This window comes from Astyanax mexicanus, chromosome 1 (genome assembly GCF_023375975.1).
Source record: "Astyanax mexicanus isolate ESR-SI-001 chromosome 1, AstMex3_surface, whole genome shotgun sequence".
Taxonomy (NCBI): Eukaryota; Metazoa; Chordata; class Actinopteri; order Characiformes; family Acestrorhamphidae; genus Astyanax; species Astyanax mexicanus.
This window is the reverse complement of record NC_064408.1, coordinates 21,743,853-21,759,354: the sequence shown is the minus strand read 5'-3', so window position 1 is coordinate 21,759,354 and position 15,502 is coordinate 21,743,853. Positions and strand designations below refer to the sequence as shown.

Genomic DNA, 15,502 nt, shown 5'->3' with positions numbered 1-15,502 from the left:
ACTGACCTTAACTTAGACAAGAAGGCCTGCAGTACTTTCAATGACGTTTGGGGGTTCTTTAGTGACCTCCTGGATGAGTTGTTCCTGACCTTTTGGAATACTTTCGATGGGCCGGCCACTCCTGTGAAGGTTCTCCAGTGTTTCATATTTTCTCCATTTGGGAATAATAACTCTCACTGTGGTCTCAAAGTCTTAGAAATGGATTTTTTAACCTTTTTCCAGACTGATAGATCAATGACTTTGTTTTCTCATTTAATTTGTTTTGGAATTTCTTTAGATCACGGCATAACGTGTTGCTTTTTGAGATCTTTTAGCTGCTGTTCACGTTGTCAAATAGGTTCTTTTTAAGTGATTTCTTGATTCTACAGGCCTGGCAGTAATCAGGCCTGGTTGTGGATAGTAATGAAATTGAACTCAGCTTTTCAAAAAAAGTGTGATTAATAAAAGTTAATTTATTGGGGAAACACTTTTACATGTAGGGCTAGATTGGTTTGGGTATTTTTTCTCTTAATAAATAAAAAGTTTTTTTATATATATTTACTTAGGTTATATTTGTCTGATATTAAAGTTTCTTTGATAATCTGAAAAATATAAGTATGAAAAAAATGCAAAAACAAAAGAAATCTATAAGGGGGCAAACACCTTTACAGCACTGTATTTCAGAGTGCATCATGTTTCTCTTGATATGTTTTTCACCAAGTTGATGGAAGGAAGTTCACAATTAGTACACAAATCTTTTTGCACAATTTCTGTACTTTGCTTATTCAATTTAATTTGACAGCTACTACTGATGTCTACCACTCCAGAGTCCTTTGGAACCCCACCAGGTCCTTCAACCTCTCACGGCAGAGAGCACCAGCTGCCTTCCCCAGGGCAATACTTCAGCAACCCAGGAGACTGAGGGTTTCTGACTCCATGCTCTCTTGCCTTCCAGTTACAACCTGTTCCCACCCAACCTCACTAGCCTTTGGTGACAGAAGTTTGGGCAAAGTAATGAGTCATCTGTTCCAACATCGACCTCTTAAGCCACAAGATGAAGACACAATTTGACCACCTTGTCAAGACAACGGAAGGCAGCCAATGGATCAGTCATCTTTTGCAACTGTCAAAGGCACCTTAGGGTGGTAGAATGACGTTGGATAATAAACACTGGGGACTTTAGTGTTATTGCTCCATTAAGCTCACAACAACTGACTAGAGACAAAAAGAGCACAAAGGAAAAGGGTTCTTCATCCACGTTCCAGAGTTATGAATACATCCAGCTTGCCGCTGTCCCAAGATTTCCGAAGAGTAATCCCTGTAAGCCCAGAAGAGCCAAAACAGCCTGAGGGGCCAAAGCTTACTCAAGATCTACTCAGGAAGAGGAAGAAATTATATTTCTTAAGTGAAAATCCAAAGCTACTTCTGTCCACCTGACTGAGTTGTCAGGAAACATCAGGATTCATCCTGTATTGGAAGCCCTACGAGAAACACTTTCATTCAAGTACACAGGTCCCAACTTCTTCCTCTAGGGGGAATCAACATCATCACTGTCATCAGCGTCATGTCTTGGTGTAGCTTCAGGATGCTTTGTGGACCTCAAGCTAACCAGACAGTTTAGCCAGATGACTGGATGCTATACAACACCTTTGATTGCTGCCTCCAGACTGATTTGATTAAGACGACACCTGTTTCAAGCCTTCGGACATTTCAGTTTTTGTTCCAAACCAAAATAACAGGTGTGAAAGGTAAAGCAAACCATCTCCTGGAAAGGACCCAAATTTGGTCAGACCAAAAGAGATATCAACCACGGTCCAGTTTGTCCGCAGTGTAAAAGCAATTTTCTAACATTTTGGGAGCTTCCTATTGTTTGCCTGCACATCATTAAAGGTTTAGCAGATTATGCTCCGCTAAGCTCATCTATCTACTGTAACTGTAGATTAACCGTTATGCAGCACATATATATAAAAAGAAATAATTAACTGCAGCGCTGTATCAGTAAAACCAACTGAAACTACACAGATGCCTCACACACTATACCGTTTTTACAAGGTGCATAAATGTCTATTTTCTGGTTTATTTTCATACATGAGGCGGACCCAATTATAAGGCATATTATGCGACATTAGTAAGGAACATGGGTTTTTGTCTTTTTTCCTTCTAATTCAGCAGCTGTAAAGCTAAGCTGAGTAAGTAAACCAAACTGTAATTCTGTCATTCAAACTGTAAAAAACAAACAAAAAAAACATTTTAATTTAAAGTCAAACCAGCACTGGACATAATTTTTTTTTTCTTTAAAAAAAATGTTTATTTTGGTGAGTAAAGCGATTCAGTTTATTTACAGAGCTAGCCACGGTTAGCGACAAATGCTGCCCAATAGCTAGCGGGTTGTCCTATGTACCTTGTTTTAACATGGTAAACAAGCAGGCTACAGTTTGATAATACTCACCTCTGAATGGCGAAAGAGGTAGTGCTTAGCGGCTAGTGCTAAGCTAACGCTGGTGGAGAAACTTCACTGAAACTCCTGTATATGTCTTTTCTGCTTCTTACAACCTGACTGATATAATTCATACATAAGGTGCACTGATGATTTTTGAAAAAATTAAAGGATTTTAAATGCACCAAAAAATATGGTAAATAAATAGCCATTGTACTTCTAGCATGTAATCCTTTTTTAAACTACTTGCATGATGGTTTTCAGAAGCATTCTTTTGGAACCAGTTTCTTGTAACACATTGTGTCCCAAACTGACTCAATTCTGTCATGTTGATTTTATATGCAATGTTTCTGCAAAATTCAAAACATAATACACATACAAAATATAAGTATAAAAAGTATTGTTTTAAATTAACATTTCACATTATACACATAATGTGCATAATACACATACACAATATTAAAAGTACAAAATATAAGTATAAAAAGTATACATTTAGGTAAGATATTTGCATTAAAATGATTAAAGATTACTGGGCTGAAGTCCCGTTAACTTTCCTCAAACTTATATGCAATGTATCTAAACATTTCTAAACAAAATACAGGTGCACAATATTGGGCTGTAATTGCTCATTTTAATGTTGGAAAAATCTTTAAGCTGTTTATCTGGAGTGTGAAACCAAAACTAAATGTTTAATATACTATATAACAAACACATGAACCTTGGTTTGTACTCTGGTTTGGACCTTCAGGTCTGAAAATGAGTTTTGACTTTGTTTTTACTGGTAGAAAAAATTTGATTGAGGGCTTAATACATGGCTTTCTGACTGAACAACAGGTGGTATTAATTGTGAGAGCATGGGAGGTCAATAATAATAGCTAATATGCCACAGGTAACATTGCCTTGTTGAAATCTTTTTTAGGTTTCTATATGATTGTGAAGGTTATTGGCAATCGAAGATACAATACCTTTATTGTCACTGTACAAGAACAATTAGATATTGCTTAAAGAAAGCTAATGAAGCAGACCATTAACTCTGGCTGACTCTTAGCTTTCATGGGGCATGGCATGACATTTGACATGTCAGTTATATACTGTAGATGAATTTTGCTTGAGAGAAGAGAACGAGAGAGAGAGAGAGAGAGAGAGAGAGAGAGAAATAAAGATATAAGATATGTTTTTGCTTTCCATACAATTCCCACAACACTCCCCCTTTCCCCTCAAAGCACATCTTGACGTGAGAGTGCTTGAGCCATCTTGTGTATATATCACAAAATGCCATGAAATTATGGCTGACAGGTGATCACAAACAGCACTTAAAGCATGCACACATGCAGTAGATGAGCAATAAATTATTAAATAACAAGCAGAAAGTTTACTTCCAGGTTATAAAATTTTTATTGTATCAATATTCAAGAGGCTGTGCCAACAGACCGTGGGCAATGTTGTGACTTCCAGTCCATCCATTAAGACACATTCTACAAAAATAGATTGACAGTACAAGGATGTTTTTATTCATGCTGGTGTTGATCAGCTGGGGAGTCCATCTTTCAACTAGGTGTCATCCTTAACTTTTATTCAGATGATATTGCAAAAAGTTAAAAGTCTCACTCTTCAGTAAAAAATCTATTGACACTTTATTTTAAACAGTCCTTTGTAAATGTGTAATAAACGCTCAACAGAGTGTCAGCAACACTTTAAAAAAAACGCAATTTAAAACCCCATTCCTGACCTCAACCTCAAATTAAAAATCTCATCCTTACTTTAACCTCAACCCAAACCTAATCCTAATCATTATCTGGTCCCTAATACTAATTTAAAGGTGTCATTCTGTTAAAATCCACTTTTTTCTTGTTCTTTGTGAAATACAATAAGTCTCTCTGAGTTGTATATGATGCTGCACATGAAACTGTTCCTCAGCCTCCATTGTCTGCAGCAGCTAGTTAAAGAAAATATTCAGAAAAACGAGTCGATCAGGAAAAGCACCGTGTCTACGTCAACCCGTGAATTAGTATTTATGGCCTATATCTATGTCACATAGAAGCTAACAGCGTTAGGAACAGCGTGGCAGTTCGTTCCTGTGTTATTTGTGCAAATATCACATCATTATTAAATGCTTTGCCCAGCAATTCAGAGGTAAGAAACAAATGGCTAGAATTTGTCTATGGAAATACACCAGTAAAGTTCAACTGAGATGGGTAGGTGTGTATGTTTAGAATTGTTCTGTTTACACTAGTTACTTAGCTGGCTTGCTATCTTATGTAAGCAGAGGTGAGTAGTTCAGGAAAGTAAGAAAGTAAAAAATCCACCAGAGGGTTTTGTTCCTTTTTACTTTCTGGACCTGGACTAACCACCTCTGTGTGTAAGTAACTAGGTTTACATAGGATCTCCGGTGGATTTCGCATGTTCAGAGACTCAGATAAGACTAGGTCAGTCGCTGTTATTAGTGTAGAAATGTCTTAATTTTAAAAGCATCTTTAACGTTTAAGTGCTGTTGGTGATATGTTTGCATGTGTGAATATTTGTGAGCAAAGATTCAGAAAAGGATTTCCAGGGAAGATTTTGGAACACTGCTGTGAGGATTGGTTGCATTTAGTGAGGTGGCAAAAGAGTTAGTGAGCTTAGGATTTGGGATGATCGACACCACATCTCATAAACAATTCTGGGAGGATTTATGTCCCTCTAGCCCATGCCTGACATTTGGCATGGTGCCAAAAGGTTAATACTTTTCTGCTCCAGAGAGTCCTATTCTATTGGCTGTAGCTGAATTTACTCATCAGAAGGGACATAGAGAACAGCTTCCCTGTCAGCATAAAGTAGAACTTTCTCCATGTTAGCTCAAGACATACTAATATTGCACTATTGCTATGAGAGTGGCACACCAGCGTGTCAGCAGGGAATGTTCATCAGAGATCTAAATCAATTATGCTCTGTTCTTGTGTCCATTTTCTAAGCCACTGAGCCATGCCACACATCTCCGACAGTTCTCCACAACCATCACAGTAAGCAAGCTGAAGAAGACACGCCTGGGCAGAGGAAGAGCAATGATCCACCCACCACAATCAAGAGCTATCTAAACCACTGAGCAGCCTGTTTAATTGTGTAGGATGTAGTCAGACAGAAGACACGAAAGTACATGACTGCAAGTTGATAGAAACTGCTGCGACTTTAAACTAGCTGTAGAGTTACTTTCAAAGCTGCCAATGAGTTATAAAAAGGTCAGGGCAATGTTTCGAACATTATAATGTGAATATAGTGTTTAATATTGAGTATGGTATAGATAAGGTATGTATATATCTTTCTACTTCTGTTCAATTTGTGAGCTCCTCTGACCATATAGGAGCACTTTGTAGAAGCACTTTCCTCTTTTTACCCTGTTATTAAAGAACAGGTCAGGACTTTTGCTTTTACACTCATTTTCCATTTTTTCAGCTCCACCGAGCATATAGGAGCACTTTGTAGTTCTTAAATTACTGACTGTAGTCCTTCTGTTTTCCTGCATACTTTATTATCCTCCTTTCAGCCTGTTCTTCAAAGGTCAGGACCCTACAGAACCACTATGGATCAGTTATTATTTGGGTGGTTGATTATTCTTAAGACTGCAGGGGCACAGCAGTGCTGCTGGAGTTTTTAAACACCTCGGTCTTACTGCTGGGCTGAGAATCCACCTACAGCATCCTGTGGACAGCGTCCTGTAGGCTATACTCTGTGGGCTGCATTATGTGACCTCTGATGAAGAACAAGAGGATGACCAACACAAACTGTGCAGCAAGTTTAACCTTACATCTACAGAGGGAAGCAGCAAGGTAAGAGTGTCTAAAAAGTGTTTAAAAACTCCAGCAGCACTGCTGTACCTAATCTGCTCATACAAAAAAAATATTCCTAAGAATAACCCACCACTTAATTATTAGCTGTGGCTCTGTGGTGGTTTCTACTGTGGGGTCCTAAACTTAAAAAATAGGGTTAAAGGAAGATAATAATGTATGCAGAGAAACAGAACGACTGCAGACAGTAATTAAAGAACAAAGTGCTCCTATATCTCTTGTAACTACAAAAAGTTGGGTGGGAAAGATATAAAAAAGGACAAAAATCGGCTTTATGTGTTTCGCTGAAGATGAAACCTCAGAGCAATGCCTCTATCTGTAGAATGTAAAGGTTCTGTATACTATAGAGTATGATATATAGAAAAGACACATCAGAAGAGATAAAGGAAAATGTAATGTATCTGTACGGCTACTGATAGCGAATTATATTCATTCATCATTTCTATATCTGATTTGCTCAGGTGCAGAAGTGATTTGAGATAGCAGACGCTGAGATAGTGACTTGTTTGTAAGCATGATAAGGTGATAAGAATCGCCATTTTATTCTGTGAAACTATAAACCCCATTTTATATACCAGTCTGGTATGTAGGTAAAGTGCCGTGCAAAATCTTATGCAGCCATGAAACGTGGTTTTAAACCGTTTATAGAACATAGAACAAATCATAAACCATAATCAGAAACACAGCAACACAGCAACACTGTGGCTATGAATTAGATTGAGCAGATAAGAAGACGATAATGATACTGATGAAATTTAGAACAATGGGAACTACTCAGCAAGCACTCTTAGCAAGCTATTTTCACAAAAAATCCGACATCTATATATTTATTTACTAGGATAATGGGATCCATCATTATAACATTTCTGACTAGGCCTATCACTGAAAAAATGTATGTTGACAATATATTGTCACAGAAATTATTGTGACTAACAATAATATTGTCATTTTAAGACAATTAAATGCCACTGCCTATGATAATATAATAAAATAACAAGGCATGTATACCCTTTTAAAGACATTTTGATTAATCAAAGTTTGGGAAATATATTTATACTTTATTTCTTCACCTACTGCAGTCAACACTGCATGTATGAAGTCACAGTTATTGAAGCATTGGTCTGGTATTGCATGACTGTCTAATAGACTGGATAATGCTAATGCTGCTCCAGAAGTGTTAGCTGGGGTTAGCAGCAGGCTACAGGCGGATAATACTCACCCCTGAATGGCAGAAGAGCTAGCACTTAGCACAGTTAGCGGCTAATGCTAAATGCTGGAGAAGTCAATTGAAACTCTTTTATAACTCTGTACTTCAGCAGAGTGGCTTTACTGCTCCTTACAACCTGACTGGTAAAATTCATACATAAGGCCCTTGATTATAAGGTGCACTGACGATTTTTGGGGAAAATTAAAGGATTTTAAGTGTGCCTTTATTGCAAAACATACCGTAAGCTTGAATCAACAGATTAATTTTAGATTTATACAAGTAAAAAAGCAAAAGGTTCTTTTGTTTTTTTTGAGTGTCTGACTGTCTGTAGATGGCATCACCAGGTGAGAAGTTCATATTAGTTTGGAATCAAAATGACACTTACCTGTCTTCTCTTTGATCTCACACAGAACGCTAAACAGAGCCGGCTTCATCCTGTGACAGTTGAGTCCATGTTTTCTTTTGATAAAACAGAAAGAAAAATGTATTAGATGCGAATATCAATATTCTGACGGGGTTTAGCAGCACAGTAAAGACCGAATTTTCTGTCAGCCAAAATTAACAAAACATTAGCTGTCACTGACCATAACTGATAACTAAAAGCAAAGTACAGGTTACGTGCTAGGTGTTATAATCTCTACACTACGTTTTTACAATAATTACGTTTCAGTATCAATGATGCTGTAGTGAAATATCTGGCCAAAATTGAGTCTTATGTCAATAATACAATGTTTTTAAACTAGTAGCTCTATGGACAAGCAGTTTATTAACTGACACTGGACATGCCAAGTATAATGTGACATGGAACTAGTATTGTGTCCCATGACTTTTGCCATGTCCTATGGAAGCTATAGAACACTGCAATGACCTGTGGGATATGTGTGAAGGGTCTCCTGCATTAAATGTGGATGTGATTTCTGCCACAGTTGCTTGTCTGCTCACACGAACAATTCGAACCAGACACCACCAGTCACAATCATTGTCACCCACCGCACTGTCCACTGTGCTCTTTACCTATTCATTTAAGCTCAGTGGACAGGCTGATCAATCACCAAGCTAGTCGTCTAGCTGGTCAATCTGGTGGACAAGCATATGTAAGCCAGTCATGCTGTTCAACTGGTATTATGAACAGTTACACACCAAATTATAAAGTGTAATTGATTATTTTTAATTATGATAAATATTTAGACATCACAAATAAAAAAAAAGTCCTGCACAAATTGACCACCAACATTCTGGCTCATTCACAAACACAATGGGCTCTTCTTGCTAAGTAAATACAATGGTCAATATTGAGGTCAGCAAAATGATTGAGGCCATGTTATTATATTGTGTCATAAATCATAAATATATTAATTGTGACAGGCCTAATATGCTGGCCAGAAGCTATTGTACTGTATACGCTGGTTTACTAATTCTACCAGTTTAACCAGTGTAGTCTGACCGGCTGTTTAGCAGCATATTTGATCACCATCAAAGGTGTGAACTACAGATCTGGAATAAAATAAGAGACCACTTAAAAATTATGAGTTTCTTTGATTTTACCACATTGAAAACCTTTAAAATACAATCAAGAGGAAGATAGATGATCACAAGCCATAAAACCAAGCTGAACTGCTTGAATTTGTGAACCAGGAGTCGAATAAAGTTATTCAAAAGCAGTGTGTAAGACTGGTGGAGGAGAACATGCCAAGATGCATAAAAAAACTGTAATTAAAAACCAGGGTAATTCCACCAAATATTGATTTCTGAACTCCCAGAACTCCATAAATATGATCTTGTTTTCTTTGCATTATTTGAGGCCTGAAAGCTCAGCATCTCTTTTTTGTTACATTACATTACATTACATTACATTTGGCAGACACTTTTGTCCAAAGCGACTTACAATAGTCAAGTACAATGTAAAATAAGTTTAAAGGAAAAACATCTTTGGATAGGGAAAAACATCTTTGGATGGGGAAAAACATCTTTGGATAGGGATTGTTATTTCGGCCATTTCTCATTTTCTGCAAATAACTGCTCTAAATGGTAATATTTTTGTTTGGAATTTGGGAGAAATGTTACCTCAACATATATTTGGTAAACGCTACAGAAAGGTATATTGAGCATAATAAACTAGAATAAAAATACTTATATTGAGCATAATAAACTTTAATAAAAAGCCTAATATTGAGCATAATAAACTAGAATAAATAGACTACTATTGAGCGTAATAAACTAACTTTGCTTGCGCTTCGTCCAGGCTCTGGTCGGTGATGGCCATGATCTGGTGGAGGATGTCTCCGATGTCCTGTTTCCGCGCGTCCTCCTCCGCGCTCTCGTGCTCGAGCGAAGGCGCGAGCGCCATGCCGCCGTGCAGCGCGCGGCTCAGGGTCACGCCGCCGAGAGACTGCATGATGTGGGACTGCTCGTCCATGCTGTCCATGATGCCGCAGCACAATCAATGCGCGCGCGCTCTTCACGTGCACCCCGGAGCGTGGCTGGTGGACGGGTCAGGCGGGCAGCATCGGTGCACGATAACTGTCCGATAATGACGTGGGCGTCCCGTGCGTAAACGATTCTCCAAAGCTCTTTTCTTCTTTTCTATCCAATGGGTAGCGCGTGGAGAAGGACAGAGAACCATGCAGCAATAATAATCAGGTAGCTTTAGATAGTTCTGTAAGATTCTAAACTTTGCCCCAGGTTTAATTAGGCTGCTTGGTGAAGAATGTATCCTTTTGTTCGGTCAGTTCGCCTCAAACACTCCCTCCACGGAACTCAAGCAAAGAAATCCATCTTCAGATACATCTCCGAGAAGACCAGCATCCCAAAAACAAATATTTCCATTCCCTCTTTCCAGCTCAAGCGCAACAGAACGGATGAAATGGGTGGAATAAATGGAATGATCATGAAAAGCAGGCTCTTCTACTCTTCTTCCCACTGGATTCTCTCTTTCCATTAACAGGAAATAAAGCTGGTCTCATCCTCCGTGTATATCTGGAGATATGAAGCTGTATGAGCTCGCTGGGTGAAGACCCCAGTCTCACTGTTGCTCGATCTGCGCGGGCTGCTCTCTCTGTGTTAGATGGTTGATGGACGTAGAAGGCTCCGCCCCCTTGTGGTTGAATACATATAAGAGTTCGTCTACCCATTCCAGCAATCCAGCTCCTAAACCCAACACTACAGCATTTCAACAAACCACAAATACTGACCAACAAAACACCAATTCAATGATTAAATGAATGTACAGAACCTAGAAGTTCTACATTCATAGAACCAAGATTATCCAAACTATGAAGAAAAACTTATGAAATTACACCCTCTGGCCAAAAAAAGACTCCACCTGGATTTAAATAAGTAAATAATGTGGGGTTGATGCTGCAGTTGGTCAGGTCTAGATTCAACAACAGTATGTGCTGAAAGAATGAGGTCAGCTGACTACCTGAATAATTATACTGAATATAGACCAGGTTATTCCATCAATGGATTTTTTTCTTCCCTGATGGGACGGGCATATTCCAAGATAACAATGTCAAGATTCATGGGGCTGGAATTGTGAAAGAGTGGTTCAGGGAGTATGAGATCATCATTTTCACACATGGATTGAGAGTTCACCACAGAGTCCAGATCTTAACCTCATTGAGAATCTTTGGGATGTGCTGGAGAAGACTTTGTGCAGTGGTCAGACTCTACCATCATCAATGCTGATTTATTTTAAAAGTATAGGCACCTCCTGCATAGATGACAGTTTTGCACATCTTGGGTGGATTTTCTCAGTCAGTTTTATGAGGTAGAGTCACCTGAAATTCAGGCTTTCAGTTAACAGCTGTGCTGAACCTTTCAGGAGTTAATTATTAGAATTTCTTGTCCTCTTAAAGTGTTTGAGAGCATCAGTTGTAAAGTTGTGAAGAGGTAGAGTTGGTATGCAGTATTTGATTAATGTTTTAATCCATATTATATCAAGAAAAAACTAAAGTATCCTCTAGTGCAGTCACAAAGATCATCAAAAATGTTATGATGAAACTGGCTCTAATCAGGACTGCCACAGGAAAGGAAGAGCAAGAGTTATCTCTGTGGCACAGGATAAGTTCATCAGAGTTACCAGCCTTAGCAACCACAAGTTAACAGCACCCCAGATAAGAACTGTAAATGTGAACCTCCTGGCTTAACAATGCCTAATCCCATGATTGAGTACGTGGTTAGAAGGGTATAAAGCCCTCAAGCATTGAATGATGGTGCTCCATCCAAAACATCTGGGATAATTTTGGGGAGTTGAAGATGAGTTGGAATCAGGTTGAGATCATCCAAGGTACTGACCTCACTAAAGCTCTAGTCACTGAATTCAACAAAATCATCACAGCAATATTAAAAAATATATATATAATAGAAATCCTTCCCTGGACAGTAGAGAGTAGAGGCAATCCAACAAAAGCATGAAAAAACTCTTTTTATAAACTTACGATTTCAGAACAAACAATCAATTAGCAAGTGCCAAATTTCATAGGACTAGTTCTGTACCTCTTTACTTTAGCCATGTCCTATGGAAGCTAAAGAACACTGCACTGACCTGAAGCATATACAGCTCTGGAAAACATAGAGAGACTGCTTCAGTTTCGGAATCAGTTTCTCTGATTTTGCTACTTATAATTATATGTTTGAGTAAAATGAACATTGTTGTTTTATTCTATAAACTACGAACAACATTTCTCCCAAATTCCAAGTAAAAATATTGTAATTTGGAGCATGTATATGCAGAAAATTTGAAATGGCTGAAATAACAAAAAAGATGCAGTGCTTTCAGACCTAAATTCAAAATAATGCAAAGAAAATAAGTTCATATTCATAAAGTTCTAAGATTTCAGAAATCAATAATTGGTGGAATAACCCTGGATTTTAATCACAGTTTTAATGCATCTTGGCATTTTCTCCTCCACCAGTTTTACACACTGCTTTTGGATAATTTTATGCCACTTCTGTTGCAAAAATTCAAGCAGTTCACATTGGTTTATATTTTGATTATATTCCTGAGGTTTTTAAATGTGGTAAAATAGAAGAAACTCATCATTTTTAAGTGGGCTCTTATTTTTTACCATTCTAGCCAGACTTCGCTGGTCCCTTGTTACACATGTGACCATATACCATATTTGCAATATAAAATATTGCACTACTGTTATATACTATTTATACTGTCATTCCATCTCAATCACCACCAATATTGCACTATTGTCTTCCGTCTTCCGTATGTTTATTGTGTCTTGTTGTATTGTACATATAATGTCTCTTTTATATTATATATCTATTTCTTTTTTTTACTTATATTTATATATCTATTTCTCCCCCACACCACTGCACCTTGTTTTTGTCTCATGTATGTATATTTGTGTCCCTGCTGTATTGTACCCATAGTGTCTCCCATTCTCTTTTATTATATCTATTATCTGTACTTGCTGTAAAATTGGGAAGGAGAGTAACATCATTTCAATTCTTTGTATGTAGTGTACATATGCAGTATTGACAATAAAACTACTTGACTTGACTTGACACTGATTTCTTGTTTAAAAAATCAAAAACAGCAAACAGGTTGCTATTTCATAATGGTGTTTAAAATGAATATTGAATAAACAATGTTACACTGACCTATCCATCCTCCCACAAGCACACTGGTCAGTGTTCAACCTCACTTACAAGATGAGACCTCACAACTTATACAAATATATATACATTATGCCCATCACATGATTTTTGGCATGCCAGTTTATACAGGACCCTGCTCTATTTCCGTTATACAGGAATACATCTAATAGTTTTATTTGTCTGAGTCGGAGTGAGATCAGTTGGAAATATCTGAGACAAGTTTGTGATCAAAGTGAAAAACAGGCTGTTTCTCAAGAGCCGACCAGAAAAAGAAATTGTCCCCCACTGATTTAAAACAGGAGTTAACAAAATCTGGGAGGAGTAAATCAGATTAAGAGGAGCTCCTCATTTGGAACCATTCTTTCCTCTGGGAATATTTACTGTGTTAAACGGTGTAAATGAGATCTGCAGAAGCCGGCTCAGATAAAGCTGAACTCAGCTGGAGTTCACAGTGGAGAGATCTAACAGCATTAAGATATCATAAATGTACTCACCACTGTGTCACACCAGTGTAGTGTTGAGAGTGTGTATAGAGTGATATTGTCCTCTGAGCAGCTCCTGAGCAGGGTAATATATTTTATACTCACTGCCAGGAAACATCTGATCAGTACAGGTCTGAGAAGATCACACAAGAAACAAACCTAAGGATGCAATTTATTGTAGTTCTACACTTGAATGATTGTACCTCCAATTCTATATTTTACAGGATTATTTTAGACATTTGACACAATACTTGGGTATTTGTTTTATTAGAAACATTTATTCAAATAAATATCCAAGAGAAAACAATACCTCATCCTAATTACTCTTTACACCTGAGAGACAAAATTAGATTTTCCTCTTTTTCTCGTGTTATTGAGTTAAGTTTCCAAGCATTTAATCATATTGTTTCTACTTAAAAAAACACAAAGAACATCAGATCATTGCAAAATGACATTGTTCATAAAAAAAGCTATTTATCCTGGTGTAATATTAATCTACAATTCATCAGTCACAAAATAAATAATAAATAAATGTCCACGATTTCTGACTTTCACTGAATGATAGTGTGGCTCCACAATATATTTTTTAATTGCAGAACGTATTGCTTCTGACTTTTCCACCCCTGCCACCAAACACAGCCCTCTCGAAACCTATTCCACCTGTTCCACCCTCACAATAACTGCCTTCACAAGTTTTTGATGAACTGAATGAGGACTGTTAGGTTTGGACTGGACATAAAGCATGGTGATGGTAGTTCCTCTGCGGGTGAATTGGTGATATAGAAAACTATGATGTAACACACAGTAGTGAGAAGCCCTCAAAAAGCACATATCTAATCAGAAATATGTCTAAAAGCCCACAGTTTATGATCAGACCAGAACATAGCAGACTTAGCTAAAGAAGTTTATTAAAATAGAGTTAAATAATTATTTTTCTGTGAATATATTTTATTTTTTTATGCATATAACACTATTCAGGCTTTTTGTTCGGATTAGAAATAACATATTTGATATATTAATACAGATCTGTCAAACAGTCAAACAGACAATCTGTAAAATAAACCTGACCCATCACAAATGTCACTTGTAATCCAGACACATGAGCCTGTGCAAGGCGCTGTAGTAGCTTAAAGCAACAGCACCCTCTGCTGTCCATTCAGCGGCTCTACAGATGAGGCGAGTTCAAAAGTAACCATGGGAAGTAAAAAAAAAAATTATATGCTTTCACATAATATCTTTCAATTCATGTAATATCTGTTTTTGAAGTCAATTGTAAGATTTGCCAGGACTAACCATGATTTTCAAACTCAGTTTTTGAGTTTTTAACATCCAAATAATAATTATGGAACATTACATGGAACATTATTCCTGCCTTGTATTTAGCCTGTTTTGTGGTCTAAACAGTTTATATGTGTATATTTTCTGTTATTATTTAAATATTAGGGAATAATAAAACAAAAATAGCTAAATAAATGCAATGACTTATTTCAGCCATCATAGGAAATCTTGACTGTGAAACAAAATTGTATGCACATATGCAAAACTATCAAAATAAAGTGAATAATTTAAGTTAATAAATGTAAAAATATGATTGTTTACTTCAAATGATTTAAATTATTTTAAAAGAGATTTAATTTAGGTTTTAATGGGGATTTAATGGGTGCCATTTGTTTAATAACTGTAGGTGGAGAACATGCAAGGATGCAAAAAACTGTGATTAAAAACCAGGGTTATTCTACCAAATATTGATTTCTGAATTTCTGAAAATTTTATGAATATGAACTTGTTTTCTTTGCATTATTTGAGGTCTGAAAGCTCTGCATCTTTTTTGTTATTACAGCCATTTCTAATTTTCTGCAAATGCTCTAAATGACAATATTTTTATTTGGAATTTGGGAGAAATGTTGTCTGTAGTTTATAGAATAAAGCAACAACGTTCATTTTACTCAAACATTTACCT

At 37.0% G+C, this 15,502-nt stretch overlaps 1 protein-coding gene across 2 annotated transcripts in view; it reads right to left on the bottom strand.

Moving 5' to 3' along the window:
- pbx3a (pre-B-cell leukemia homeobox 3a) overlaps positions 1 to 10,606 on the bottom strand; it is an 89,010-nt gene extending 78,404 nt beyond the window's left edge. For both annotated transcript variants that reach the window (XM_049474788.1, XM_049474794.1), the window contains exons 1-2: positions 9,670 to 10,606; positions 7,833 to 7,906 (exon numbers count right to left, since the gene is read on the bottom strand). In XM_049474788.1, coding sequence (XP_049330745.1) covers positions 7,833 to 7,906; positions 9,670 to 9,872 — 277 coding nt within the window. In that variant the 5' untranslated portion in view covers positions 9,873 to 10,606. The remainder of the gene's footprint in view (positions 1 to 7,832; positions 7,907 to 9,669) is intronic.
- Between the last annotated feature and the right edge of the window lie 4,896 nt (positions 10,607 to 15,502).